The 27,837-nt window shown below is 43.3% G+C and overlaps 1 protein-coding gene across 8 annotated transcripts; it reads right to left on the reverse strand.

Moving 5' to 3' along the window:
• Positions 1–416: 416 nt before the first annotated feature.
• Positions 417–27,638, reverse strand: LOC128251852 (cadherin-86C). Of its 8 annotated transcripts, none has more exons than XM_052979079.1 (12): positions 26,763–27,638; positions 12,206–12,972; positions 11,564–11,647; positions 11,370–11,495; positions 11,160–11,309; positions 10,988–11,102; positions 8,651–8,843; positions 6,226–7,543; positions 6,032–6,180; positions 4,575–4,665; positions 3,831–4,021; positions 417–3,772 (listed from the first exon to the last, which is right to left on the reverse strand). In XM_052979079.1, the coding sequence occupies exons 2-12, from the start codon at positions 12,968–12,970 to the stop codon at positions 1,156–1,158; spliced, it is 5,799 nt and encodes a 1,932-aa protein (XP_052835039.1). In that variant the 5' UTR covers positions 12,971–12,972; positions 26,763–27,638; the 3' UTR covers positions 417–1,155. The 8 variants fall into 8 exon arrangements, 5 of the variants coding, with proteins under 5 accessions (XP_052835039.1, XP_052835042.1, XP_052835040.1 ...); XM_052979082.1 differs by lacking the exon at positions 26,763–27,638 and adding an exon at positions 23,973–24,872 and having other exon boundaries at positions 417–3,721; XM_052979080.1 differs by lacking the exon at positions 26,763–27,638 and adding an exon at positions 23,973–24,872 and having other exon boundaries at positions 418–3,772; positions 6,032–6,162.
• Positions 27,639–27,837: the final 199 nt, after the last annotated feature.

Here is a 27,837-nt window from a genome sequence, read left to right on the forward strand (position 1 = left end):
TTTCGTTCTTTCTTTGTTTTCCTGGCCTTCGCAAAGAAGTACTTAATATGAGAAGTGTGAATGCTGTACGCACTTCCTCTCCTCTCGACTTTTGAGCTCTTATACACACACTTAACTAGTTGGGGTGAGAAGTTGAATGGAGCGTGAAGAATAAAAACACGTTAAAATTAACCCTAGAGGTTTGTTTGTTGTTTTGAAGCCAACAACTGCCAATACGTAGGAAAAATTAATAAATGACTGCTTAGTTTTAGGTCTTCGACTACGTGTAATCGTCTATTAAAAGAGTTTTTTTTTGCAGATAACGCAACCATTCCCGATTTATAGATTTTAAATTACGTCACCAGCCAAATTTAATTTTATGAACTTTTGCAGAACATTTTTCATTCCTCGGCTTTTAAGTTCCCATACTCATGACCAAAATGAAAAAACCTTATTTGGGATTAATTTGATTTATTTGCATAGCCTTATCTTTAAAGTATTTACAAAAACTTGCTTCTGATTTATTAGATTATATTTGCAAGTGATTTAAATATGGCAGGCATTTGTTTATTCGACTGCATAGTATACATTAGCTTACGTACATACACATCTGCACAAGTTTGTGGTAGGAAAGCACTTGGTAATGACTTGTGGGATATAACTACAAATGTATGTACATGTACAAAGATCCATTAAACATTATCCATATAAATATTCTTAACAATTTTGGTCATGCAAAGTCCAGTACATTATGAATATAGGATAGAGTTGATACGTTGGCGGCATGGCCCCAAGTTCTGGCAAATATCGTCTAAATAAATCGGGTGACAGGGCCTCGTAGATTAGAGATGTAGTAACCTTTTTGAACGTCGGTTCCATACCAAACTTCTAATTATAACATTATATATAAAACTTTGAACTACATCTGTCGGCTTAAGGGTAAAATGAAAGTGGCTAACCGATCCGGGTCCTAACGTACTTTCGGTGCACGGAAACGAGTTGAACATTTCTCAACATCCCGTAGACTACGAATGGGTAACATGCTGGCTTTTGGTGTATATTATACAGTATTGCAGATAGTGTTGGTTCGATGATTCGCAGGTAGGGAGCCTTTGAGGCTATCACATATGATTGTTCCTTTGCAGGGTTTGTAGTGGATCGTACGATCCTACGATCCTACGAGTACTGCGGCGACTCGCCCCCCGAGTTGATCTTCTTCACTCGGCTGACATCGTCGTAGGCGATGGAGAAGACGCTCTTCTTCTCGGCAATGGGATTCCTGCGTCCCAGGCTGTTGAGCAGTGAGTTCATGGCTATTCCGGAATCGTGATCATCCTCCAGAGTCGAGGCATTCAGCTGTTTCTGCGTGGGAGGCCCCGCTCCGCGATTCTCCACGTAGATCTTTGAGTTGGACACTTTGACTTCGTTTTCCCGGATGGGTGATGGCTTGGGTCTGGGCTCCTTGGTGGACTTGGTTTCCTTGTTGGCGGCAGCCGCCCGTGGCGGAGTCTCCGGGTACATGTAGTGGGGCAGCTTGGTGGGTGCAGCCGGCACCTCCAGGGCGTTCTCCCTTTCGAAACGGTGCTCCGAGTGCTGGAGGAGTGGGTGATTCGTGTCAGTCTCGATTTTTGGTTTATGCTGCTTGTTCAGAGCCCGGTCCTCCTTCAGCATGCGACTTCCCTTCGGAGGCGATTTTCGGGGTGCAGGCTCTGGCTTGTATCTGCCATTAATCTCCTCATCGTCCTCGAATTCTTTGGGATGAACAGTGATCCTGGTTTTCGAAACCCGCTTCTCCGCTGCTCCCACCTTCTTTTTGCTGGATGGCTGGGACTTGGATGACTCCGTGGAGGTGCGTCCACTTACGGACGCCTTCTTCTTATTGTAGTACCACTCCATGTACTTCGGCACATTGCGTTCTTCCGGCTCGGGACCACCTAGCTCCGTTTCACTCTGATAACTACGATCGGTTAGGGAACGCTTGGAGCCAACTATTTCCGTGGAGGTGGACATCAGCTTCCTGCCGTTCTCAGTGACCGTAGACTCATACTTGGAGATGGATACTCGGTTGTGCGGGGGTTCGGAGGACGTTTGCTTCCTGGAAGTCCTCTTAGAGCTATCGCGCCTTGACAGTCGCGGCATGGCTTCTGGCTGAGAGTCCGTTGGCGAAGGCTTCCTCGGAGACCTTCTTCGACCCGCTGCTTCCTCCGGCTCTACGTAGGTCCTCTCTTCCCTGCGGTACCTTTCGGTCTCCTGGCTCCGACTGGGGTAATTGGTTCTAATCACGATCTCGTCGCCATCCGAATCGATTGAGTACTCGGTGTCGTCCTCGTCGAAATCGGCATCCGAGTGCTTGTAGTACTTCTCCACCTGTATCTTTCGGATGCTGTGCGATCCCGGACTGGCTAGTTCATCCATGGAGTCGGTTACCTCCATGGGCAACTCACGGTTTCTGGCATCCGATTCGGACCTGTGACGATTGCCTGTTTGGCTTTCCCCGCTTCGGGATTGGTCCTTGCGGCTTTCGTCACTTAACTGCTTGCGCAGGATACTCGTTTTGGTCTCCCGCAGCGGTTTCTTGGGTGGCACGCGCTTCTTCCTCTCCTGGATTTCTTCCTCCTCCTTGATGGGCGTCCGGATCTTGCGCTTCACCTCCTCGACCATCACGATCCGCTTGCGGGGTTGCCTGGGCCGTTTCTTCGTCCGCCGACGCTTAATCCAGTAGACTCCCTCAGGACTATTTGGCGGATTGAAGCGCACGTACTCGTATCCATCCTCCGACATGGACTCATCGTTTTCGCTGCGGGCTCTTCGGCGTGAGGGCTTCGCCTGGGTAATCTCTGCATCCAAGGCGCCATCCAGTCCCTCTGTCTGGGTGCCTGCATCACAATCCGTCTGAGTTCCTATGGCCATAGACTGGCCGGGAAGACTCTGTGTTTCCAGGGCCACTTCATGCTGCGTGTATGCACTCTCCAGCTTTTCCTTCTCCATTAGAATCTGCCTGAGCAATGCATTCTGCTGCTTGAGAGAGTGCTCCAGTTCGTGGGTGAGCGATTGATTGGAAACCGCTGGCTGCATCTGCTGCTCCAAAGAGACGCCTTCACCTGCCTGCACCGGCTGAGTGTGAATGACCTTCACCTCCGGCTCCAGTTGGGAGTAAACTATGCTATTTGGTCCCGATTTTCCCAAGGGAAAGGTATCCCCCTTCAGGGTCGATCCCTGCTGCACCTCGTTGGGCATCGATTGGATGTATGTGGCTCCTGGAACTATCTGGTAGTGCTCTCTGATGATCTGTTTGCCGTCCGGCTGCTCTTCGATAAACCTGCGCATCAGGATCTCCTTGCCGGAGTTATCCACCATCAGAAGCTGCGGGTGGGAGAGATTGCCCGCCGGTTTCAGGGGGACATTCACGTAGATATTATCGTCGTCCAGATTCAAGCCATCCCTAGTCTTGTCCCTGGTCATCAGCTGTAGGATCTCCACATTTCCGTCCTTAATGAACAGCTCCCGTTTGCTTTTCAGGCTGTTGTGGGCGGTGTTGAAGTCGATGTCGCTGCCTCGATCAATCTCGTGCCTTCGCATGGAGTCATCGTCGATGTGCCGGACATCCGAGTCGTACTGCTTCCTCCGGGCGTACTCCTGCCGATTCACCCGGGTCCGGGTAATGTGCTCCCTGTCCTCTGCCAGATCCCGATTCTCAATCACATCCTCCATGTACACGTCGCGGTCGTTGATCAGATTAGTCCTAGAGTTATGAAAATTAAGATGAAGATCGTCTTTGGCTGTGCGGTTATTCCTGGGAAGTCAGCTAGAGTTAACTTTGTTTTCTTCAGAATCCCGACCTAATGTCTTACTTGATGCGAACACGTCGCTGCTGCTCCTCGGCCGATTGGATGTGACGCCCCCCGCCGATGTCCTGGCCCCTTCCTACGTCTTCGTCAAGCTGCTCACGTCCATCGTGGAACTCCCAGCGGGTGGGCTTCGTTCGGTTATCGGGAGGTTTCTCCGCTGACCAGGCATCGCGTCTTCCCATCCACTCGGCGACCTGCAAGTCGGTTATGGATCGGTTTTAGAAAAGATTATTACAAATTCTACTAAGACCAAAAAGCGAATAATACTTAGGGAATTTAATAATGCATATGAAGCAAAGACGCAAGAGAACTTAACACTAAGCAGTTATTGTTTGAAAAAGTATTTTTAGCTTTAAAAGAGCTAATTGAGCTTAGATTTAAATTTTTTTGAAAATAACATAAATAAGGCTTGATTATAATGACAATAAAATAGCAATATAAATGTTTACATATTTTTGAGTCAAAAAAATTGAACGACACATTAATTGACGAAGTAATTAACAATAATTCATTTGGAAAAATAACTGCTTCGTGAAATGTCCCCTTAGGTTAGTTCAAACGTGTTAGATAGACTTCCACATCCGTTATGATTTGTGTGCCATTTTTGCAAAGTGAAAAATTTCGTAGTCGATAAGGAAATCAAAAATGAAAAACTTAAAATTGACAGCTTTTGCAATTTGGAATTTGGTAAGTGCGTTTGCATTACGTTTACTACTACAATTGAGTTCGAAAAAGTTCAAAATCTACCTGAACAGATTTTGTTTGTTTTCCATTTGCCATTTCCCTATGCACTAGATGCACATCGTCTTCAGTTCTACTGATATTAACTATTCTTTTGCTACAAGAGAAAAATAAAAGATTATACATAGATAGAATGGTTGTGATGTTGATTAAATGTAAATGATCCCAGAAATATTTAAATACTTGTCCACCCGTTGATCTTAGGCAATCGGGTTGTACTCAGTACTTAGACGTTGGTTAAGTAATGCCCATTTGACTCAGTTAATAAATTCGGTACGGCATTAAGAAAATGGAATTGCGTGTTTACAGCTGCAACATTTACTAGGCACCGTAAATACTTGACCACTTTACATATGGTAATAATTAATTGGGGAATTCGGCTCACCCATGACCAATTTAGCATTCGAAAGTCGGCTTTAAATAATTATTATTGCAACCATTAAACTTTAAGGCTTTTTATATGTGCGTTTGTAACGAGTTTTTTATGCACTCCCAATGTGCCGTTTTTACAATTACATAACTTTCATCTTAGCTTTTATCTCTGCGACTAAGTGACGGAGTGAACAAGCCGAGTGCCATAATAACATTTTGGTGGGCAGTAGTTTTGACACTGCGTCGTTAGAATAAGATTACTATTTTGAACATTTTGTTGATACAGGTTGTAAAGTAATTAAAAATATTTAAATTAATTTTTTCTTTTATTGTTTTTTTAACATAGGCAAAGATTTTGAGAAAAGGTTGGCCTTTGTAATATTTGAACGGGGCTATGAATTTAATATTATAAATAAACTTTTGTAATAGGCGAAGTTCTTAAACAAGAAGTTAGCCAACTGCACATTAATATTATAAATAAACTTTTGTAATAGGCGAAGTTCTTAAAGAAGAAATTAGCCAACTGCACATTTTATTTTAAACTTTAAAGTTTCTTTTGAACGGATTTATGAATTTTGAATACGGAACTTAAAAAACTGGTACAAATTAGGATCTTAATATTTCGAGAACGTTTAAAACTAAAAGCCAAGTCTTCTACACGTTTCACATACATATTTCCGAATAATTAAACGGTTTTTCGCGAAAATTTTTTCATAGAAATACAATTGATTTGAGATGGTTTAGAGTTCGTACAATATGTTCCAAAGATCTCTTTTATATTTTGGCGACCTTTGCATACGTTGCACATACACCCAAAGAAAACTCATTATAAATCCTAATACTTTCACTTTAAGGTAAATGTTTTCGATACTGATTTAGCTTGTGCCTTTATTTGTTTTCTTTTTATTTATTTATTTTTAAGTATGCAGAATTAAGTTTAAAATTAAAAGAAAAGTTAATATGTTAATAATTACATTATCAAGTTCAAAGGTTATTTTAAGTAAGTAATGTTTAATTTTACTATGAATTTTTTCTCTGGGTGTATGGTAAATTGACCCGTTTAACGTTTAATAATATATTTTGGTACTTACGTCGCCGCCCCGTAAAGTGGGCACCAGGAGCAGATGCAACAGAGCAGCAGGATCAGGATGGTCAGAGCCACCAGAGTGGCCAGCAGGATGAGCAGCCAGAAGAGCACCTTGTTTTCGGCCTTGTACTGCGTCTGCAAGGGGGTAAGAGTCTATTAAACGCAATAAGGCAACCCGATCCTCCAGGAGCCACTTACGTCTGTGCCCGAGGAATCCTGCGGCATGATGGCATACGAGTTGTTGTGCTGGGACAAGCGTTGCTGAATCTCCGATATGTCCACCACCGAGGAGCTGTCATAAATCACGGTGGCCGTCACCACACTGCGCTCCTTGATCCCCGGATTGCCCGCTGGTATGTCCTTGGCACCCGGCTCATCGGGTCTCAGTGGTCGGATGTTGTGGATGTACACCTTTCCCCCCGTTATGGCCGATAGGGTTTCCTCGGTCTTGGCCTTGTCTGGATTGTGCCCTGGCACCACAAAGGTCACAGTGCGTTTCCGGCTCTCCGGTGGATAAACGCGGATCGTGGTGGTGGAGAAACGCACTGGCACTCCCAGATCGTAGGCCCTGGCGGTCAGGATGAATATATCCGTATCCTCGCCATCTGAGCCCGCCTGCCGACGTCTTCTCGTCTTGGCATTTTTCTTGGATCGCAGGTGGATCTTCTCCCTAACCGTCAGTTCGCCGGTTATTTTATCCAAGACAAACTGATTGTCGTAGTTGCCGTTGATGATCTCGTAGCGCACTTCGTTATTCGGCGCAGTGGCGTCCTTGTCCTCCGCATGGATCACTGCGGTGGTAGTGAAGCCCAGTAGATCGGGTGTGAGTATGAACTCGTACAGGTCCTTGTCAAAGGTGGGCGTCTCGTCGTTCACATCTATTAATTTGAGTATCAATGGCACCTGAGCCCGATTTCCCTCGCCGTCCATGTCGCGAGCCTCCACGTAGAGGTGGTATTCGGGCATAACCTCCCGGTCGAACCCATGTTTGTTGGTGGACACCGTGATCAGGCCCGTCTCCGCGTCCAGGTTCAGGGAGGTGTTCAGATAGCCCAGAATGGCCGTGTACCGCACCTTGCCGCCCAAACCGGAATCTGGATCGGTGGCCAGGACCTGGACCACCTTGGTGCCTGCCGTCATGTTCTCGGGCAGCTCCACGGAGTAAGCGGGCTGCTCGAAGACCGGAGCATTGTCGTTCACATCGTTGATATAGACCGTGACATTGACCAGCGCCGAGAGATTGGTGGCCGGTCCCAGTTCCTGGGCCAGCACTTGGAACTGCACCGAGTGGCGCTGCTCGTAGTCCAGCATGGAGTTGTCCCGCACCCGGATGAGGAACCCGGCACTCCGCTCCGCCACATTCGGGGTGATCTCGAACGTGCCGTTGTTGTTGAGCAGCGTCAGCGAGAAGACGCCGTTCTTGCCCGTATCGTCGTCGTAGACCCGCGGCACGTAGGGATCAACGAACGTCAGTGCGGTGCCTTGCGGGGCGTTCTCGTCCACCCTCGAGACGTAACTGCGGGGAGGGGAGCAGATCGGAGGAAAGTCGTGAGCCAGAGATTAGCATGGGGAAAGAACTTCGTGAACGCTGTACACTGTTGTTAAGGCGTGCGACAAGCTACGTCTACAGTCGTCAAAAAAATTGGCCAGCATTTCTGTCATTCTTTGGGGAAGACATTCTTTATGAAAACTTAACTAAGAAATTGTATAAGCAATCTGCCATATAAACGTAAAGTTTGAGATGTTCTTAATGGCAAATAAATTGATTGTTATATCATGTACTTTTAAAAAGTATATGTCTTATCAGACATATAACCCATTTCGGTTATTTAAATGATATATATATGTATATATATATATACAACAAACATATACTCGTAAATTTTTCCACCTTATCAAATAATTGGGAATTTCTAAAGTTAATAGGTCTATACCCTTCTCAGCAATTTGTTTGTTTAAATATAGGACAGGTTGATATTATTAAACAATATATATCTGTACATTTTTTGTTTTAAAATATTTTGGCAACTTTTGTATATAGATTTTATATGGCCAAACCTATAGCTTTAAATTTTCAAGGATGTTATATTTTATTTGTGCAAATTGAAGTTTGTTTTCTGAATTATGGGCATCCATCAAAATTTAAGGACTTTTTCTTGATTAAAGAGCCATTTTTTCTGACTGCAGCTGGACTTCCAGTTGGCAGTTTCCAGTTTGTCGAGAATTCGGCTGGGACGGACTCGAGTTCAAAGTTAGTGCGCTTAAATGGATGCTGCAGTCGCTGATTTCAGCAGAAGAGTTTATAGTCCTCGTCTTCGACTTGGTCGTCTTCTAAGTCGTCGCCTTGTCGCCGTCATCGTGGTTGCCTATGCCAAGAATTTTAGGACTTTATGCTAATGGACGCGGCTAAAATTTGTTGTTTGTGTTGGTCGCAGCACTGCTGTCTTTTCTGTTTTTGTTTTTGGGTTTTGGTTTTTTGGATAAGCAACATCACTCCTACTTCGCCAAATTGCACTTGGAGGGACCCATAGTGGTTAAGCAGGTTTGCCCTTGCCCCGCATCCCCTTTTAGTTTTTTTTTTTGTGCCCCCCGGCCGCTGCGATGGGAACCTGCTGGTACTTACTGATCGTTCTCAAAGTACGGCGGCGAATTGGTGCGATCGGGCAGAAAGAACGCCAATTGGACCGTGGAGGCCAGTGCGGGCGGCTCGTCACGACCCACCTTAACCTCTTCCGCAATTACGGTGAGCAGCACCGGATCACCCACATGCGTGATGAAGGCAATGTCCTCGAGGGGTCGCATCAGGAAGATCTCACCTGCAATCCGAAAAAAACAGAAAACATTGATTGACTCAGAGTGCAGTTTTTGGGGTGGTGCATTATCTAAAAACAAAGTTCATACTTTTAAGAACTCCTAAAAATTCTAGAAAAGTGTATGTCCATGTTGGAACTTCCTTACTAGACAATATATATTTTCATTAACTTTAAACCAATGTATATTATGAACTCATTAGAGCAATAAAGCCATGCTTATATATTTTAATCAAAAAAACAAGATTTAAAAATTATGTTTTTTACTTGAATATATGGCCCACAAATAAGCTATTTACATGTATGTACATATGTTCCATTTTGCTAATACTAATAACACATCTGCCAATAATAACACCTAAGGTATAAAACATGTTTGTTAAGCTGATTGATTTATTTATGATTTATTTTAATCTAAATATTTATTTATATTTTTCATATTTCCTGAGGTCTATGGAACCTTACAAAAGACACATCATCAACAGGAGAAGGCAATTATAAAGGTCAACTATGGGAATTACACTTTTTTCTGCATTTATTCTTGGGTGATTTGCGCACTGGAGAAAACTCAAAGTTCCAGGCACCTGTAAATGCACAGATTCTGCTTCTGGCATCAGAAGCGCTTTTCTTTTGCTCCCAGACGTCATCAGTAAACCTGATAAATGGTGCAGAAAGTTAGCAGTTCCCACGCCAAGTTCAGTTCAAGTTGATTATGCTTTTTTCCAATTTTTTATTGAACGCTTTTTTTATGGTCGCCTTCTACTTTTCCCCGGTGGTCTTTGAGTAATATGCAAAGAATCTGTGCAGACCGAGAGAAAAGTTTCCCACCCATAAACTTTCGGCGGATTAGCCGGCGCCGTAGTTACGTTAACCGAGATTCTCAAGGCTCAGAGCTGCCTGGTTAACCTTGCCACCCACAATTTGAATAACTAATCAGCTTGGAGTAGCTTAGAAAAGCACAATGTCTTGTGTTATGTGTTTTTGCCGTTAAATAATTAGTTCGTTTCTGGTAGTAATAACAAATCCGGGCAGTGGGAATATCGACCACAACGCTGTTAATTGTTTTGCCCCGAAGGCATTGCAGTTTGAAATTCATTTGGAAACAGCCAGTAAACTGTGAATCTTCATGGCAGGCCTCAAAGGCCGTTCGCAAAAGCACTTCCCACTGCACACGGCTGAAGGAAATTGTGGGTTAAATGGGGGGAGGGAGAGGGTCGAGGAGGAGGTGGAGGTGGAGGTGGAGGTGGAGGTGGAGGAGGAGGAGGAGGAGGAGGAGGAGGAGGAGGTGGAGGTGGAGGTGGAGACAGCCTGGCCATTATATTCGATGGAGGGGCAAGAGCGGCCTTATAGCCAAAGTCATCAAAGTGCTACTGCCAAGACAAGCCAAGAAACGAGACGAGACGAGACGAAACGAGACGAGACTAGCACGAAACAAGGAAGTCTCTGTGGTGCTGCCTTGTGGTGGTTTGGGCCAAATTGCGGCACAGAACTTGGCCGCAACGAACGGGTATTGCCGCTGACGTCGGAGGAAGTTGGCTAAATCGGAGGCGGGGTGCAGATGGCGATGGCTGTTTGCTGCTTGCTGCTTCTATCTAACGAGTCTGACGACAAAGCGGGTTGCCGTGTTGCCCGACTCCCTCCTGAACCAATCCGCTGCACCACCGCACCACCTGGTAGTTATGTTAATATCGGTTACCTGACGTTCTTCTGCAGCCATTCCCTCTCGCTTATTCCTGGCGTTGTTGTGGTCTCTGATTTTCGTCCAATTTATTTTGCTTGCTTTACTTGCGGTCAATATTTTTAAGTCCGCTGCCCATGCACAGACCATTTTTCTTGCTTCCTGCGACTATATTTGCGAAAGCTTGGTGCAGATTTCTTACCCCGCTGCATCTATGGGAATCTGCGATGCATCTGAGCCCGCAGAAAGCTGAAATTTTCCCCTATCTATGCACTATCAGTGTCCCATGAAGATGTTATCTTATTTTGTTACAGTGGACGATGGTAAGAGTAACTATTATATAGGCATTCCCAGTACGGTGACTCTCGTAGGAAGAATTACAGTGTGTTATCTCTGTGATAAATGCTTCAGCCTTAGAAATTAAGTGCACTTCCGCATAGAAATAGATCACTTGTTAAAATCTTGTACTTACCGCTTGTTTCGTTAATGTCGAAAAACGATGTGAATGGATTGTTCTCGGAGACCAATCCGTAGCGGACCTCCCGGGGGTTTCCCTTATCGCCATCCTCTGCATGAACTTGTAAAATCTGCAGGGCCAAATGAGTTGCAATTTATATATTTAGGAGATGGGGAAGGGATATTACCTTATCTCCTGGCAGAATTCCAGGTGGCAGTTTGGTGACCGGTGGGGCAGAAGTGAACACTGGCGGCTGATCCTGAACATCCTGGACGATAACCACAATCTCCATTCCCGCAATATTGCGACTGTCTTGACCAGGCTCAGCATAGGCATCCTGCGTCCGATTTTTGACTTTGTTATCCATACTTTTCTTTAATTAAAAATCACTACTCACATTGGCTAGTATCGTTAGATGGTACATGGCTTGCTTTTCAAAGTCCAGTGGTCCTAGGAGGAAAACGGTGCCTTCTGTGGTCTCGGAAGATACGATTTTTTGTCTTATGGCAAACAGCGGAGAACCCTGTTGGCGAAAAGTACGATCCATAAATCATGAGCTCCGTTGGGTTAGGGGTCTCATTCTCCACTTACCCATAACTCGAGGTAGACTGGTTTTTGAAACAGCGGATTCTTGCGGGCAATTACGTAATCCAATTCCGTGCCGCGTTTAGCATCCTTTAAAGATAAATCGGGGTTGAGACTTATAACTTTTGATATTTCGGTCGGGTAAATTACACATTTGACCCTGTCCGAATGCGCTTGTAATTTTGCACCATAACAATGATTATCGTGTACGAGCATCGCTTATGAAAAACGAATAGCATCTTCCCATTGGGAGACGTGCTTCTAATGGCTTATCTGATTACTGCTTCATTAAATTGGTTACACTTGCAAAAATTTGTCTTTTTTAATAACACATGTTATTTTGAAAACATTTCAAATTTTAATTTGGAATAGCTAGACTGTAATCCTTTTTGAAAATAACACTGACTTTTTTGAGGATGATTTGAATTACAGAATTTTGAAATCAAAAATACTTGTTGATAAGAAACTACACTTAGTTTATCAAACTCTTCTTCATTTATTTTAGATTCCTTTCGATCCTAAGACCCCAACAGCAAACTTTTTCTAAGTGCTATAGAATCTCTCGACGGATGTGCTCACGGGCGTTACTAGTAATTGGTAATTGAAACGTTCTGGCCAAAGGCACATGTGGATGGGTAGTGTTCTCACCTCGGGAATCATTATGATGCCGGGCTTGTGCGGGAAGATGAGGTCGTGCGGCGTGGTGAAATTGGTGGCCGTAATTGAGCAGAGCTGCGTGGTCATTCCGCCCTTGGTGTCCTTCACCGAGACCTGGAAGTCGTAGTACCGCCCCGGCTCCAGTCGTCGCTGGAGAACGATGTTGGCCTGGCAGACCGAGTTGTACTTGGTGCAGGGAAGCGATTCCACCTTGACGGTGGAGGCGCTGGCATCGCCCACGAACTCGAAGGTCAGCGGATAGTCGAACTCCTCGTCGGTGGCACGCAACCTGTAGATTACCGAGTTGACCTGTGCGTCCGCCGGCACCAGAACCAGGCGCATGCGCGTGGTCGGATCGAACTTGGGGTCCACTCCCTGAACGTGATGTGGACACAGAATGCCAATTAGGAGGCTGATTGTCAGCAGTCGATAGGCGGTCATTGCGCCCAGCCAGGGACCAATCGGACCCAGCCGCGATGGCCACTGGTGCTGCATCTGCTGGCTCTGCTGTTGATGCTGATGATGTTGATGATGATGATGCCGGTGGTGCTGCTGCTGCTTCTGCTTCAGGCGGTGGTGATGTTGGCGATGGTGATGGAGGTGGTGCGGGGAGGTAGCTGGGGTGAAGTAGTAGCATTCCCTCTGCCCACTGGGCTCCTCAGCCGCGCTCGTCCGACTGATCGGATCCGTTCCCAGGCGGCATAGCGGGACATGTGATCGGCTCTTCTCCGGCTGACTGCTACTTGTGGAAGCCATTTCTGTAATAACAGGGATGGCCAAAAATTAGAGATTAGTTTTAATTAACATACGATAAGATCTCTTGTTCATCAGCATCATCAAATATACTTAATCTACAGAAGATTGAAAATTTCAGAAATATGCCGTTTCTATTAAGGTTTAATTTATAAATTTTAAAACATTGTATCAATGATTCCACATAAATTAAATTTTTTTTTGGTACTTTTGGAATTATGTACATATAACATAAAGTATGGCTTTTTAAAAGCTTGCCTAGTTTTGAAACAATTAATTGAAAGTTTATCAGTATCAGCAAATATGCTTAATGCGCAGAATATTGCAAACTTGAGCTATGTGCCGTTTCTATTAAGGTTTAATATATACATTTGAAAAGATTGAATCAATAAACCCTTTCCATATAAACCCAATTTGTGGTTTCATTACTTTAAGAGTCATGTTTAAATTTACATAGGAGATAAAGTGTTGCTTTTTACAATCTTGCCTATATTATTAAACAATTTAATTGAAAGTGTGAAAAAAGGCCTCATATGCAAAAAAAAAAAGTGTTGCAGTTCCGCTGCTTAAATTCAATTAAAATTCAAATCTGTTTTGAAATTGAAAATTTAATCTCTGGAAAAATCAAAATTGAAATTTTCTTGCTACAAAAAATCGGTTACCTTGTTAAAATTTAATTACAACGCAATGCGTATCAATGAATAGTGTTAATTCGGGGCTTAATGGTAATTCAATTAGAGAGCCAATTTAAAAAAAGACTTGTAATGCATAATCATTGACCAATGAAATGGTATCAGGGCATCTGATCTGCATCTACGGATTTTTAAAAAGGTTGTCTTGGGAAACCAGAGTGGTTGTGCAACGCGGTGACCACGGCCTAAAACCACGCCGAATCATCGTCCGAGCCAAATGCATAACTTTTGTGGGCCAAGACGAATCTGAGCAGCAAGTCGGGACTGCAGTTGGATCGCTTCGGGTGTGCAAGTGTGAACTATGTATTAAGGTTTAAGACCGCGTCCGGTCCACGAGACGGCTGAGTGACCAACCGACCAACCGACCGTCTACTTTCATTTTCCGTTCGGGGCGGGCTGGGCAGCGCTATGAAATCGAATTAGATTTCATAATTAATACTGCAGCACTTTCATTTTTCCGTAAGCCAGAGCCATGACCAACAGAAGAGGCCAATTTGTACGGCTTAACCGCAGCAGAAGCAGAGCAGAGGCAGAGGTGGTAGCTGACTGATAAATAATGCAATTAAGAGATCTACGACTGCTTATTTGTCGCACACCCCGCACTGTTTTTGGCACTGTAACAAAATACTCAAACAGCAGGCCGAGTTGTAATATTATTAATTAACAAAATACTCGCGCTTTATGCAATCGCTCTGAGCAACGACTTTTCACAACGATTAAGTCCACTTGGTCAATGTTTTTCCGCCGCTTGTACTCATGTCTGTGCAACAGCCATATACGAACGAGAGAAATGAGTGAGCCGAAAATTAAGAGCTGAAAGCGTTTTGGCAATATGTTGAAATGGGCATAAATTATGAACCTAACACTTGAAAAGGTTATGGCTGTCCTAATTACTTTTGTTTTGCCCTAAGAATGGAAACCAGATATCGTCTCATAAAAATGGTTTACAACTCGTATAGTATTTTAATGACCCTATCGTAACTTTTCGCAAAGTCTCTCGATTACTTGGCTAAAAAGGGCATAACTATCTCACTCAGCGCCCAGCGACGTTATGATGGATTTATTTATTTTACGGCTTGTTCAATAAGAAGGCGGATCTAAATTATATTACTTTTCGCTACTAAGCATTCATAATGTATTATCTCATAAACTTAAATGCAAGATGTTATATGGGGATAGCAAATTAATATTAATATGACAGCTTAATAACTTTTATATTGTTCGAGTTGAAATATAATGCAATTCAGAGATCTCTGTCGAATCATATAATAACCAGCCAAAGATCTCATAAAGCTCTGATGACCTTTATGTAACTTGGCGCAATTAAGAGCCCAGATTAAATGTCGATTCATCTGATTCAGAGAGAGAGAGAGTGGGATTATGTGGTCACCTGACAGGTAGCACTCGTATGTGCCTGCCGGCCCAAAGAACACCATGTATAGCAGATAATTGGGCTATGTCTTGGCTGAAGTTTCGTTCTCGAGTCATCATATCGGTCATCATCGCGGACCGAGTTGTGGAATTGGTAACGCGGTCATTCAAGCGGTCACGTCTCGTCTGTCTAAACGCGAAAAAATTTTATTACGTTTAATCATGTGCGACAATTACAAGCGGTACTTTAGACGCATTTCTCTGAGACACGGCACATTACTCTTACAAATCGTATCGCGGTCGTTTCTGGTCTAGTTGCTGCTCTTGTACGGCTCTTATTAAAACTCGTTATTCTAATGAAAATTCCATAAACCTTTGGGAATGTGATTGTTCTCGCTTTTTCAGATGGCTGACTGACGGACGACTGACGGACGGATACTTAGGTGGAGACAGCGGGCAGCAGCCACCGAAGGAAATCAAGAAATAGATCGCGACGTTTTCTTAGCTTTCGTTTTCTTAGCCTAAATTGCTCAAATTGGTAAGTACACACAGCGTGAAAGATGATAAAACTCGGACCGTAACGCTGACACAAATGACAGCGGACATTAAACGGTGTTGAAATGACAGTGTAGCGTTTTTGCACCCATCCGAAGCCCAGCAGTTGAGCAAATTGAGGGGCCTGGACCCCGACATCCAGTGGCAATCTGGGCACAAAGAAGCGAGCGTTCTGGATGCTCGATTACAGGAAAATCGACCGGAGCCTGCAGACAGTAGCCGCGGCGAATCATTGACCAAATCCTGGGACCATTTGCTGGCCCCATTTGCTGGCTTTGCTGGCCCTTAGCGTTCACGTGTGTAGTGTGCCCCACGTAATTACAAAACTGGCCAAGAGTCAGCAGCAGCGGTAGCGATGCACTGGGGGAAAATTTCATGCAAAGTAGTCAATAATTTAGTTATTTTAATTGAAAATGTATTGAATATGGTTTTCGTTTTCAAACATTGTAGACCTTAGCTGATAGCTTGTATTATTATTTTAAGTTTTTAAAATGTGAACCCAATCCTAGTTCTGATTTACAAGACCAATGTTTTTATTAAACTATTAAAACGAATAATTATAATTTTATATTGAAGTTTACCTTTAATTTGATAAGTTTTAGGTTTATTTCGTTTTGTTTCCAATCGAAAACATTTATTTTAAATTTTTTTAAGCTTACAATTTATCTGCAAACTACAGATTAGTTTAAATACGAGAACTTGTTTAAATACTTGTAAACAACTTAAGCTATTATTATAAATTGACCTGCAGATAAATACGTTTAAATATGTTTTTCAATATCTAAAATACTTTAAATTTTAAAATTATAAAAAAAAATGTATTAGAAAATGTAAGAATGTTTGAAATGGCTTGTATTGTTGTTTTTAATGTTGTATTGTTTAAGAGCTTAAAAGAAATAACCGAACTGGATTTAAGTTGATTTGTTAAAGTAAAAATTTATTTTGTTAAAACTTTTCGCAGTGGAGAGCCGCAGCTCCTTTTGGCCCGAAACAAAGCGAACCTCGGCTGCTTAAATTGCGAGCTCAGACTTTTTTGCGAACAGCTCGACGGTGAGCTATTGGCAATCCGGTTTTGTCCGTCCGCCGCGGCCGTTTGTGCTAGCTGTATTTGCCAATTTCCAGTTTGTGCAGCTGCATCTAAGTGGCATCGTCGAGTCCTTAGCCGCGCTGCAGCCACAAGCCAATGACCAGTTATGTCAGTCGGATCCCAGGCAGCCCCACTTGGAGTTGTAGCTGGAGCTGGAGCTGGAGTTGTAGTTGGAGGCGAGGCTATGGCCACCCGACACCCTCGCTTTTGGTCGCCAGCGTGTTGCAATATTTTCTGGCTGCTGCCCGCATTTGGCTTAGAAAGGCTGCACATAATGAATCTGTGTTATATGCACACTGGCCCGAATGGCCGATAATGCTTCATTTGCAAGTATCGCCAGGCCCAGTTCAGTTCCACTCTCAGTTCCAAGTTCCAAGTTCCCAGTTGCCTGTTGCCTGTTGAATGTTGCCTATTTAATGTTGCCTGCTCCGTGTTTTCAGGGGGCTGCTGTTGCGCAACAACTGTAACACACGGCACACAATATTTGTGCCATTTGACCGAATTTCTCTTAACACATATACCAGCCGGAGCAGTCAGACAGCTTGCCTGGCCAGCTCCATGCTACATACTACACACTGCACACTAAACACTACACACTACATACTACATACTACTGGCAATGAAGTTGGCCCGGTCTCCATCCGAAGCTGGATCTGCAGCCAACGCCTTGATGTTTCGCTAGCTGCTATTTGCTATTTGCTAGCTGCTACTTCTCCGCCATCTATATATAGGATTAAACAATCGTTCACATAACGCCGCGGACTCAGGCAAGACTACATTTCTTTGCAGAAAGGAGTATGAGTCAGTTGAATTTATTACCACCCAAAATGGCTTAATTTGTGCTAAAGACAGAAATGTCTTTGAAACGGGGGAACACATGAGCAGCTGAATGCCTGTAGCCTGTTTTTTGAAATGATGACCTAATTAGTGTCATTTACTTCTAAATGGCTTAAATGATATTTTGTTAGTTGATAAGCATCAGTATCTGATTCGCCTGCTTATGATATGACCTAATAAGGATTCATTTATTATTGCTATGAATGTCAAGAGAAGTTATTAAATATCAGATCAGGTGAGAGTACATATTGAAAGTGCTTAGAAAGAAGAAACTAAGAAATGAGGCACAACTTGTCGGTTTTGGGTTTTTCCTTAACAAATTTAAAAGCCCTAACTATTTTTATATCAGAACTCTATGAATGAATAGGTGGATAACTGCCTTACGACTTTTATTTCCTGTTAATGTAAGGCTTGTATTTTATAATCAGCCATTTCAATTGTGGATATAGACATCAATAAAAAGAACCATTAACACTTGTAATTTAAGCAGGAATGAGGAAAAGGGAAATTGACATGTTAATGCTTTTCATTTTTATGAGAAACCAGTGTTTTTATGGGTTGCAAATTGCCACTGCTGTCTGAAATATTTGCAGGCCGCATTTACTGTGTCGCAAGTGAAGGGTATGTAAACTTCGACCCGCAGCTAATGATCAATGCCTTCCTGCTCTGCAGTTGGCCCAAGTCTGTGGTCTAGTCTCTGGTCTAGTCTGCGGTATACAGGCCGTCGTCTATCGTCTCTGCCTATAGGCTAGGATTGGATTCCCACTCCACTGCGGCCGCGCCACAGAAACAGCTCGTGAGTTCACTCTGGAGCAAAACAAGATTTTGGGCGTTGTTCAATTTTCGGGCTGGCCTGGCTCCGGTTCAAAAACCAACTGCAACTTCAGCACGCAGCTTCGTGAGCCGTGCACTTTTGTCTCTTTTTTGGTCTCGTCTTGGATTCGAACTCGGATTTGGGCTCGGATTCGGATTCGGATTCGGGCTGGGCTGGGCTGCAACTGCAACTGGCTGGCTGCGACTGCGCCGTGGCTGCACACAACTAGAATGAAAATTTGTGTTGCAAATAAAGTTGAACCTGATGGCAAACTAATCTGCTTCACGACAATAGAGCTCGCAGCCAGACAGCGGGCAGCAACAAACTGCTGCACTGCTAAAATTATGGGGGCCTTTAATTGAGAATAGTTGCTTTGTCAAAAACTATATTTCTTATTTTATTAAATACAATTATTATTGTTTCTTACTATTTAGGTACTGCCCAAATGGGAAATGGAAAGAAAAATTATAAATGAAAATACTCTACTCTACTCTCATGTTTTTAAAAGGGAAGCAGTAATCTAGTTGGGTTTTTAAAATATAGTATTGCCTAAAAAATTTAATATTTTGAAAACTTCACAATTGTTGTTAACATTTATTAAATCTTATCAATAAAAAAGTTTTTCTTTTTCGATATTTTTTTTATAATTCACAAGTATTTTTGGGCAATCAAATGGGGATTTCTGATCTAAGCATCCTTTATACAAAGTTCAGATGCTTTAATGGCTACAAAAGTGATCATCAAGGTTAAACCAATGTTTCTATTTTTCTTTTTCTTTCTGGACTTTTTTCCGAGTGTATCCGCCAGCAGACGGCGAAGGCAGCTAGCGGCGCAGACTCGTAATCAACGTTTACTTCGTGGTTCGTTCGTGTCCCCCATGCGACCGTCGACCGTCGACCGTCCTTCACCAAGCTAGAAGCCCCGTCTATCCTTTCCTGTTTGGACTTTTGGGGGTGGGGCGTGGGGCTTGGGCTGGGTTTTAGCTGGGCTTTTGGCTGGGTCTGGGGCTTGGGGTCTGGGGTCTGGAACTGTGACTGTGACTGGACTGGGACTGAGACTGGGACTGAGACTGGGACTGGGACTGGGCCCGAACCCGAAGCCGCCGGCCGTTCCTTTCCGTCTTTGGGGTTTTGTCTGTCTGTCAGCTCGTCAGCACACACACGTATATTTATTCATGTATTTGCAGTCGATTTTTGCAGTGTATGTACATATCTGCATCTATAAAGTTTTTATTGCCGCAGCTGCGGGCGTGTTTCTGGGTGCGCCTTGCTGGGTAAAATAAATACGCATAAAGCCAATATAGCTGAGCAAAATGGAAACAACAGGGATAACTACTGCTGCATGCCAGAGAACGGCAGCGTTTTTAATATATTATTCCTGTATTTTAATTGCGTCCCATAAAGTGCTTAGCAAACACTGATTATTCAATCGCCTCTGGCAAGGATTTATTGATCAGTACTAAAAAGCAACGAAGATTAAAACCTGAGACATTCGAGCCATGTTTAAGAACTCTTACAAAACATGAACATAATGTATGGTTTTAATATTTTTATATAGCTACTCCCGGTTATCTAAGGCTTTGTGAACACTTTTAACAAAAAAGGCCAATGATATGCAACGTATAACTGGTTTCCTATCTTCAAATCAATGTTGACTTAAATACTTTAGTGCTTTCTAAGAATTTTCTTTGTCTCTTGTGAATTCTTGGCAAATAACTGCCAAGGGCGTGAAACTATAGTATGCTTTAAAATGTGAGAAAGTCAGTCATACTTTTTATTGTGATAATTACATACATAATCATTTAAATCATGACTAATTGAGAGTAATAACACTAGTACTTATCACTATCGTCACTATCAATTGTGTGTTAGACTTTTTGTTCGGTTGTTCGGTTGACGTACGTGTTATGGATGACTAAAAACTTTTTGTTGAACTATGGCCGTTTCCCCAGATTTTTTAATTATCGTCGGGACCGACTGTGATGTTTTCCTTTCATCTCAACAATTCCAAGCAGTTGGATGGCAGCGTTTTTTCGCCTTTGTTTCAGCCATTTTCCTACAATTAACAACGAACGCACTGGGGCCTAGACAAGGTTCAACTGCAGGCTCTCAGAGGCCCAGAGACCCAACAACTCACAGACTTGGCCTGCAGTTCACAGTCGATTGTAAATGAAGAGCACAAACAATGTTTTGTTTGTACCCTCGGATGGATTCAACTACAGATTCAATTCGGATGTGGACCCATAGCCAGATCTAGAGTCAGAAACCCAGACCACGGGGGCTGGACCGGACCACAGACTATTCGATTAGTCGGGGTGCCAACACGCCAACGCCGACGTTCCAGCTCGCCATCATCGTCTGATAAATATTAAGAAACCCCAGCATCTACAGCGTCATCGCCCGCGCCTTCTTCTATCGCCGGGACCTGGTTCGTCTCGCCTGTCGACTCCACTTCTTTTATTTTGTATCCGTCATGCTGCCGCTTTGTTTTCGGGCCACGGCTCCTACGATCCCCTACCGAACGCAGCGACAGCGTCAGCGACAGCGAACAAAAAATAAAAATGTAAATAAAAGACTCAAATGAATGCAATAACAGCAATAATAGCAATAACAGCAATAACAGCGAGCAGCGTCATAAAATTGTGCGTGGGATTGACAGCGAAGACAGCAACAGAGATGGTTCGGCTTTGGCTTTGGCTTTGGCCAGAGTTCCAAGCCAATCCAGAGTCTATTCCACCCGGGGCCAGCCACACTGCCAACGGCGATCGGCAATGCGATCCGTTCCGTTCCATTGCGATCTGATCCTCCAGCCGGCAGCGTGTTGAATACTCAAATTGAATCTCGACTTTATCGGCACCCAGACACGGGCCGCTGGCAGACACGAAATTAATTGGCTTAATTTATGTGAACTTTTATAAGAAAATGCACTCAGGCTCTTTTGCCGAGTTGATTTACATTTATTTTCGCATTTGCAGCGCGGTTTAAATACCCATCCCGCCGTCTTCTAATGCTTGTTTGGATTGCAGTAAAGCCGCATCAACTGACACAGCCAGGCTCGCTCCGTAGGAGCCCAAGCCCAGCCATCCGACTTATACATACCCAGCGCGAACGAACGCCTCTGCCGTTGGCCAGCCTTCAGTTTCAGTCTGCTGGATTACCAACCGTCAACGGATGAAGGAAGCCAGGGAGAAGGCCAGACAAGGGCTGTGACTGATGGCTGGCTGGCGGATCAGCGGCCCGGGGCATTAAGGCACTGGGCGAAAACAAGGACCAAACAAAGCTTTGCCCCCGAGATTTGTAAAATACTCAAAATGGATGACAAATACTTTGAATAGACTCGATTCTCGATTACGAACTGAATCCGGAGCCAAAACTTAAATCAATATTAGCTATAACAATATAAAGTCCTATAACAAATTCCTAACTAAATAAATTATTTTTGGTTTATGAAACCTGCTCAATAACGTGGATTCAGTTATGTGAATTAACTATTTAATCGTGCATAAAATTATGAGATTTTGAAAGTGCATTGATACCAACAACAGCACAGTTTAAAAACATTTAAAAAAAGCAATTACAAAAAAAATAATTTAAAAGCTAAACATATAAATATAAACATAAAGAGATTCATTCAAAAAAAAGGATATTCGTTTATAATTTCAAAAGGAATAGTTGCGAGAGTTGTTAGTTCTAATTTTAGACATGTTCTTGTTGTTTGCTGACTACCAGTCGCATAATTATCGATATAAAACTCCTTTACCTAAACCAATTTCTCTCAGTGCAAACGGACCAAGATTGGGATTGGGATTGGAGCGGAGGCTAGGGCTGTTTTGAAGAACAGAAAATCTATTGCAGCTTTGCGTTGTTAGGGGTCGCCGCGTCGTTGTAGGCCATAATTGCTCTCCTCAATAAAGCAAAAATTTATTTCCACTTCGGCAAATGGGACGCGCTGAGAGCTGGCCAAGAGTTTTGGCCAAGAGCGGTACGAAAAGAGCGGTACGCGAAGAGCGGCCCAGACTGCAGCGGCGACATTGTGGGCGTCGAGCATAAATAAATGTCTTTATGTGCCTTCGCGCAGTTATTGTTCTTCATTCTGCATGCGGCCGGGCCGAGGCTTCAGACTCCGAATTGTATTTTTAAGACGCGGTTGAACGACACTTTAACGACTCCAGACTGTTGGGCAACCGCCGAGAACTAGTCGCCATTAAGAGTGCCAGTACGTGGACGTCGATGTGGATGTGAATGTGGATGTGGATGTAGCCGTGCGTCCCGTTGCCTCGCAGCAATCGAAAGACTGAGGCAACGAACGCGATGCCGATGTAATTAACTTTAAGCGTCCCCGTCTCCGGGCACTGTTAATCGGGATGCAGCGATCGAATGGCTTTCCAGTAGTCTAATTTGGCGTTTTAGGAGAGGCCAACAGGCGGCCCCCCAATTAATAAATGTGCTCGGCTCGACGCGATGCATGATGTCGTAAACTACAAAACACAAAACACAAAATAAATCATAGACCGCCGACCAATCTGACTGACTGGCTGACTGGCTGGCTAACTGACTGCACCCCTCAGCGGCGTGTCGGATTTTTATAAATGAAAGCAAGCGGCAGATCGATGGCCGGGAAAAGTTTGAGTTACGAGCGGAGAACAGTACGAAAAAACCCCAGTGCTAAACGGGGCACGATTGTATTTTCGATGCTCGAGCACGCACGGGACGGCACATAAAACACATCCATTATGGATAATTCTGCAGCATAAATTTTAAAATGCCGCAAAGCTGTCAATTTTGGCACTGCCCCGAGTAAAGTGGGTCAGGCAAGGTCGCTCCGCTGCTGTTGTTGTTGACGCACAGGTAAGTGCCCAGGTATGTAGTTTTGAGTTTGAGTTTGTGCCTGTGTTTGCTTTTGCGTTGGCTGGTAGCCATGTTCGTGAGGCTCATAATATATACATATATATAGATATATATGTACCGACTTGGCTTGTTCCTGCAGCAACAGTCACTTACTTGCTGGCTGGCTGCAGATGAATGTACATCGTTATGTAATCCATCAACATGGCCTGAACGATTTGATTAGATTCACCATATGGTTTGATGTTTCGAGTATTTGGGGGGGATTATCCCCTTAATTAGCCCCAAAGTAGGTGTATACTGGAAAATTATCCAACGAGATCATTTATGTCAGATAAAGAGGTTTGAAAGATTGTCGTCTTTAGGAGGGTGTTTATTGAAATAATTAATTAATAAACGATCAATCATCGAAAAACATGTTTCAACGTTTATGCAATTTTTCTGATTTGAAGACTATTTTTTTAAATGATCCAAATGAATATAAAAAAAAACTAAGCTTTGAGAAATGGTTTAACAGATATAGTATACATTTTGTTTAAGTCTGTTAGCCTAAGGACTATCCAGCATTATAAAAGAGATAAATCAAACATCCATTTTAAGGTTGTTTTCCCAAATCATGTTATCAGACACGTCTTATTAAAAATTACACAATAAAATACGACAAAGGAGAGTTACTTTTAACTTTACTTTCGTATTATTTGTTATTGTCTCGTCTGAAGAGACTTGATTTATATATTTCATTTTCTCCCTCGCACACCAACTGTGAGTTGATTAAATATGTACATACAAACTAGTTCAATTATACCTTTTGAATGGTTAAAAAGAGCTGCGATGTGAACTCCAGGGAAAAATCGCGGTATCTTCACAGTCTGACTCTTAATTTCAACTTTCCATGTGGTCGTCTTATTTATGCAACCCGAATTCGAGCACTTCACTGATTTTGTTTGTCGTCTGTAATCAAGTGATTGACATTTTCGGACCCGCACTGAATATTAATAGTCCATGTCTTAAATTCGCTGCAGCACATTGGGGTCTAAATTAGAGGCACATTTTTGAGCGTTTTTACCAACGGTCCTTCCGCGTCGAGCACGTCTTCAATAAATTTTATTTCGAAGTCAAGCAACTGAAGACACCGACCGAAAACCGATACTGAAGCGCTCTCAATGATCCGTGTTTTCTAAGCTGCTCAGATAACCAATTTGAGGCTTCGCTTGAATGAACCTCGAACGACCTTGCCTTCGGATTAGATCAAAGTCGATCGGATCCGATCGGATCGGTTCAAATTAATGGAGATCCCGTGCAGGCAGACCTGTCAGTCACTACTAGGAAACCATTCTTGGCGTAACCCAATACCGGGCCAGATTATTTTGGGAACTTTGCGAAACGTTCGCTAAACGTTCTTTGTTCGCTGGCGATTAAAGTGGAGTCTCCAGTTGCAAACAGAAAAGTATGTACCGCGTCAGCAGTTCACCGTCCACATTAAATTGCAGCAATTATACTGTAGTGCCTGCTGGCCAACCACCGATCCCGATTTCGATGCCGATTCCGATTCCGATCGCGTTCACGATTTAATCGCAGCTATGTAGGTAGAGCTGAGCTGAGACGAAACGAGTCAAGACGAGACGAGACGATCCGATCCGGGTCTGTTGTAAAGCGCACCGCCGTCGAAGTGCTACTGCCGCCGCCAATGGTCCGGAAAGAGTGCTGGACTAGTGGAGCTTATCTGCCGCCGATGGGGAGAATTCTTCGCAGAAAGTCAGAGACTGAGACTGAGACTGAGACTAAGACTGAGACTGAGCCGCAGAAAGCCGGTTTGTCGCACTCACTCACTCTCTTTCGACAACAAACCCACTCTTGTTTTTGTGGGAGCAGCAAACCCGTTTCGCTCGCCGGTAGGTACACTACACTCGGCTCCACCACCACTCCAATGAACCTTGATATATTCCCAATAATAAACAAGCCTGAGAACTATCGGAAGCGGACGAGTCCGCAATTAATCCTGCAGCTCTTGTGTTCGGTTGCGTTCGCACATGCAAATGGCGTTTCTTTCAATTATTTAACTATGGGCCACAAATTTGCACGGCTTATACAATAGGTAATTTGTTGCCATTTTCGTGACTCTCAAAGACTCGGAAAGCCACAGAATTAAGCCATGAAATCATTATTGCGCTTTATATATCGGTGCTTATTTTAGCGATTTTATTAGCCATTTAAGAGCAAAAAATCAGAGTGACTGTTTAAGCGGAAAACAATAAATTAGCTATTTAAAAGTGCCAAGTATCGGTGTTTTGTATTAAAATCCTTAATGATTTCAATCGATTGGTAATATTCACTCTAACAGTTGCTTGTTAAGATAATTGTTTAATTGATATTCGTTTATAAATTTTGGGAAAGTTGCGGTGTCGCAATTATTTTTTTCTCCCGAATTTGATTCCTTAAAGATTTATACACCATTTAGTAATCATTAGATTTAACGTCTTCAGAAGTTTTGAAATAGTTGGTTTCCTGCCTACAGACGAAAATATTGTAAAGGTCATTCTTTTTAATAGTCCTCGAAACTAAGCCGTGACTAAGCTAATATTCAAAACCGACATGCATTCGATTAATGACTTATGTCTGTTTAATTAATTTGGCCGAAAGACCACCCCACAAATGAAAACATTTACAGAACCAATGTTCTTCGGATTGGTTCCTCGGCGTCGGCCCGGAAAATGCTACACACGAAATTGCAGTAATTCGATCATGTTTTCAGCTTGTTCAATATGTGTAATCGTGTTCTGTGCTATTTATCTTGTGACCTGCATCTAATGCAGCCGGCAGAGGTATCGTAGGTACATTAAAATATTTCCAGTGCCCCTGTCTGCTATCTGCTGTCTATAGGATATTTATACACGGGCCAAAAATGAGGAAAAAACACAATGAGGGCGGCAACCTAAACGAGTTTACCGAATCCCAGGCCCCAGCCCCAGCCCAGCCCCAGCCCAAGACCAGAACTCGGAGCAGATGTTGAACCCATTTCTCATATTAACCTCCGTGTGCATGGAGGCTTTTCGGCTGCAGTTGGAAAAACTTGAGATTTGGCCAAGGGGCCCACGTGGTGACACACTTTTCCAGGCTTTCCAGACTTTTTTGTTAGTCACGTCTCGCGGTGACGAAGTGGAGCCGGAGCTATTCCGGCTCTTCCACATCCCAGGCTCGAATAGGGTCAACCCAATAATGAGGACGACGTAGCGCGAGATGGCCTATCCGAATGCCAATGGCTTGGCTCCGCCCTGAATCGAATCCACTAGTTGAGCTTGGTTTATGGCCCTCGATTAGGCCTTACCTTGAACACACTAACTTAACGGCGCCTAACCTTTTTGACCTACGGATATTAATTTCGACGATGACGACGGCCTGACCTTGTGACCAGGCGGCCAAAACAAATACAGACGGGCAGAAGGAGTCCGTACGGCCACAAATCGAACACGTCAAATGTCTATTACCATTACCATTACCATGCATATTTAAGTACGAATAAATATAGGTACTAAGTAGTACACACAGTTCAAGTGCAATAGGATTTCTTAAATTCAAGCTCGAAAATAGTAGTTACCTCATTTTGTTTAAGTTCCTTAGTTAATTTTGAACTTTGTGTGCTCCATCCTGCATCGGGGTCTTCTCTTTCAAATTAAACATTTCATCAAAACAACTTGCGGATAATCGCTTCCATTTAAAAATACAAGACAGCAGTAAAACAAATGTCATGTTGTTATTCCAAATTCAATATTTGCGATAAGTTTGGGGCTTTCACTGTCATGTTAACTTTATCCGCATGAAAGTTTAGATATAGCACAAATCACGCGATGCGCTTCGGCAGCGCTACTTTGACAGCCTGCAACATGTGGCTTCGGAGTTCGAATTGGTGAACCCCAAAGGTCCCTGCATGGGTGCAATTTCGTTTTATTGCCTCTTATCTGGGGGCTGGTGCTTGTGAGTGATTCTCGGGATCGAAAGAACTCAAGACACTGAAAGCGAGTAGTTCACGAGTAACAAAACTAAGTGAATTGAAAGTTTTCACACGTACTCGGGAGCACATACCCATGCGTACTGCATGTAAAGCCCCTTGTTGATGCTCTATTTAGGAAGCTAGCTCTAAGCCAGATGGCTTATCTGGCTCAGCAAACACTTTAGCAGAAGGCTAAGTCAAATTTGGAGGTACAACAACCTCGGATCCGACAAGGCACCCAGCAGTTATCGCACCGTCTCCACTTTCTCAAATTATTTTTAGGGTAATCAATAGAATGAGGCGGTGGAAAGAGAAAGAGTTCACTGCCTGAAAATAATTAATCTGGCTTTTGTTGAAAATGTTAGGCCATGTGGCCGATTTTTCGCTCTTTTCTGACAGCCTTGTCGTGTTTTTAATCCGCCAAATCAAGTTTATTGACCCAAAATCACTTCACATGTCTGGATTTAATTTTTTATATTGGGAAAATTAAGTTATTAGGAATTATACTCATTATTACTCTAACACTTTTTTTAACATTTGATTTAGCAGTTTAGTTTGGAAAACTTTGTTGTATAATCAGTTAGCACTTGTCATATTACAGAATATAGAAAAAACGCGTCACCGCTCCGTGAAAAATAATGAAAACCCGCGAGCTACCGTTGGGCTCGGAGTCTTGACCACG

This window comes from Drosophila gunungcola, chromosome 3R, assembly GCF_025200985.1.
Source record: "Drosophila gunungcola strain Sukarami chromosome 3R, Dgunungcola_SK_2, whole genome shotgun sequence".
Lineage (NCBI taxonomy): Eukaryota > Metazoa > Arthropoda > Insecta > Diptera > Drosophilidae > Drosophila > Drosophila gunungcola.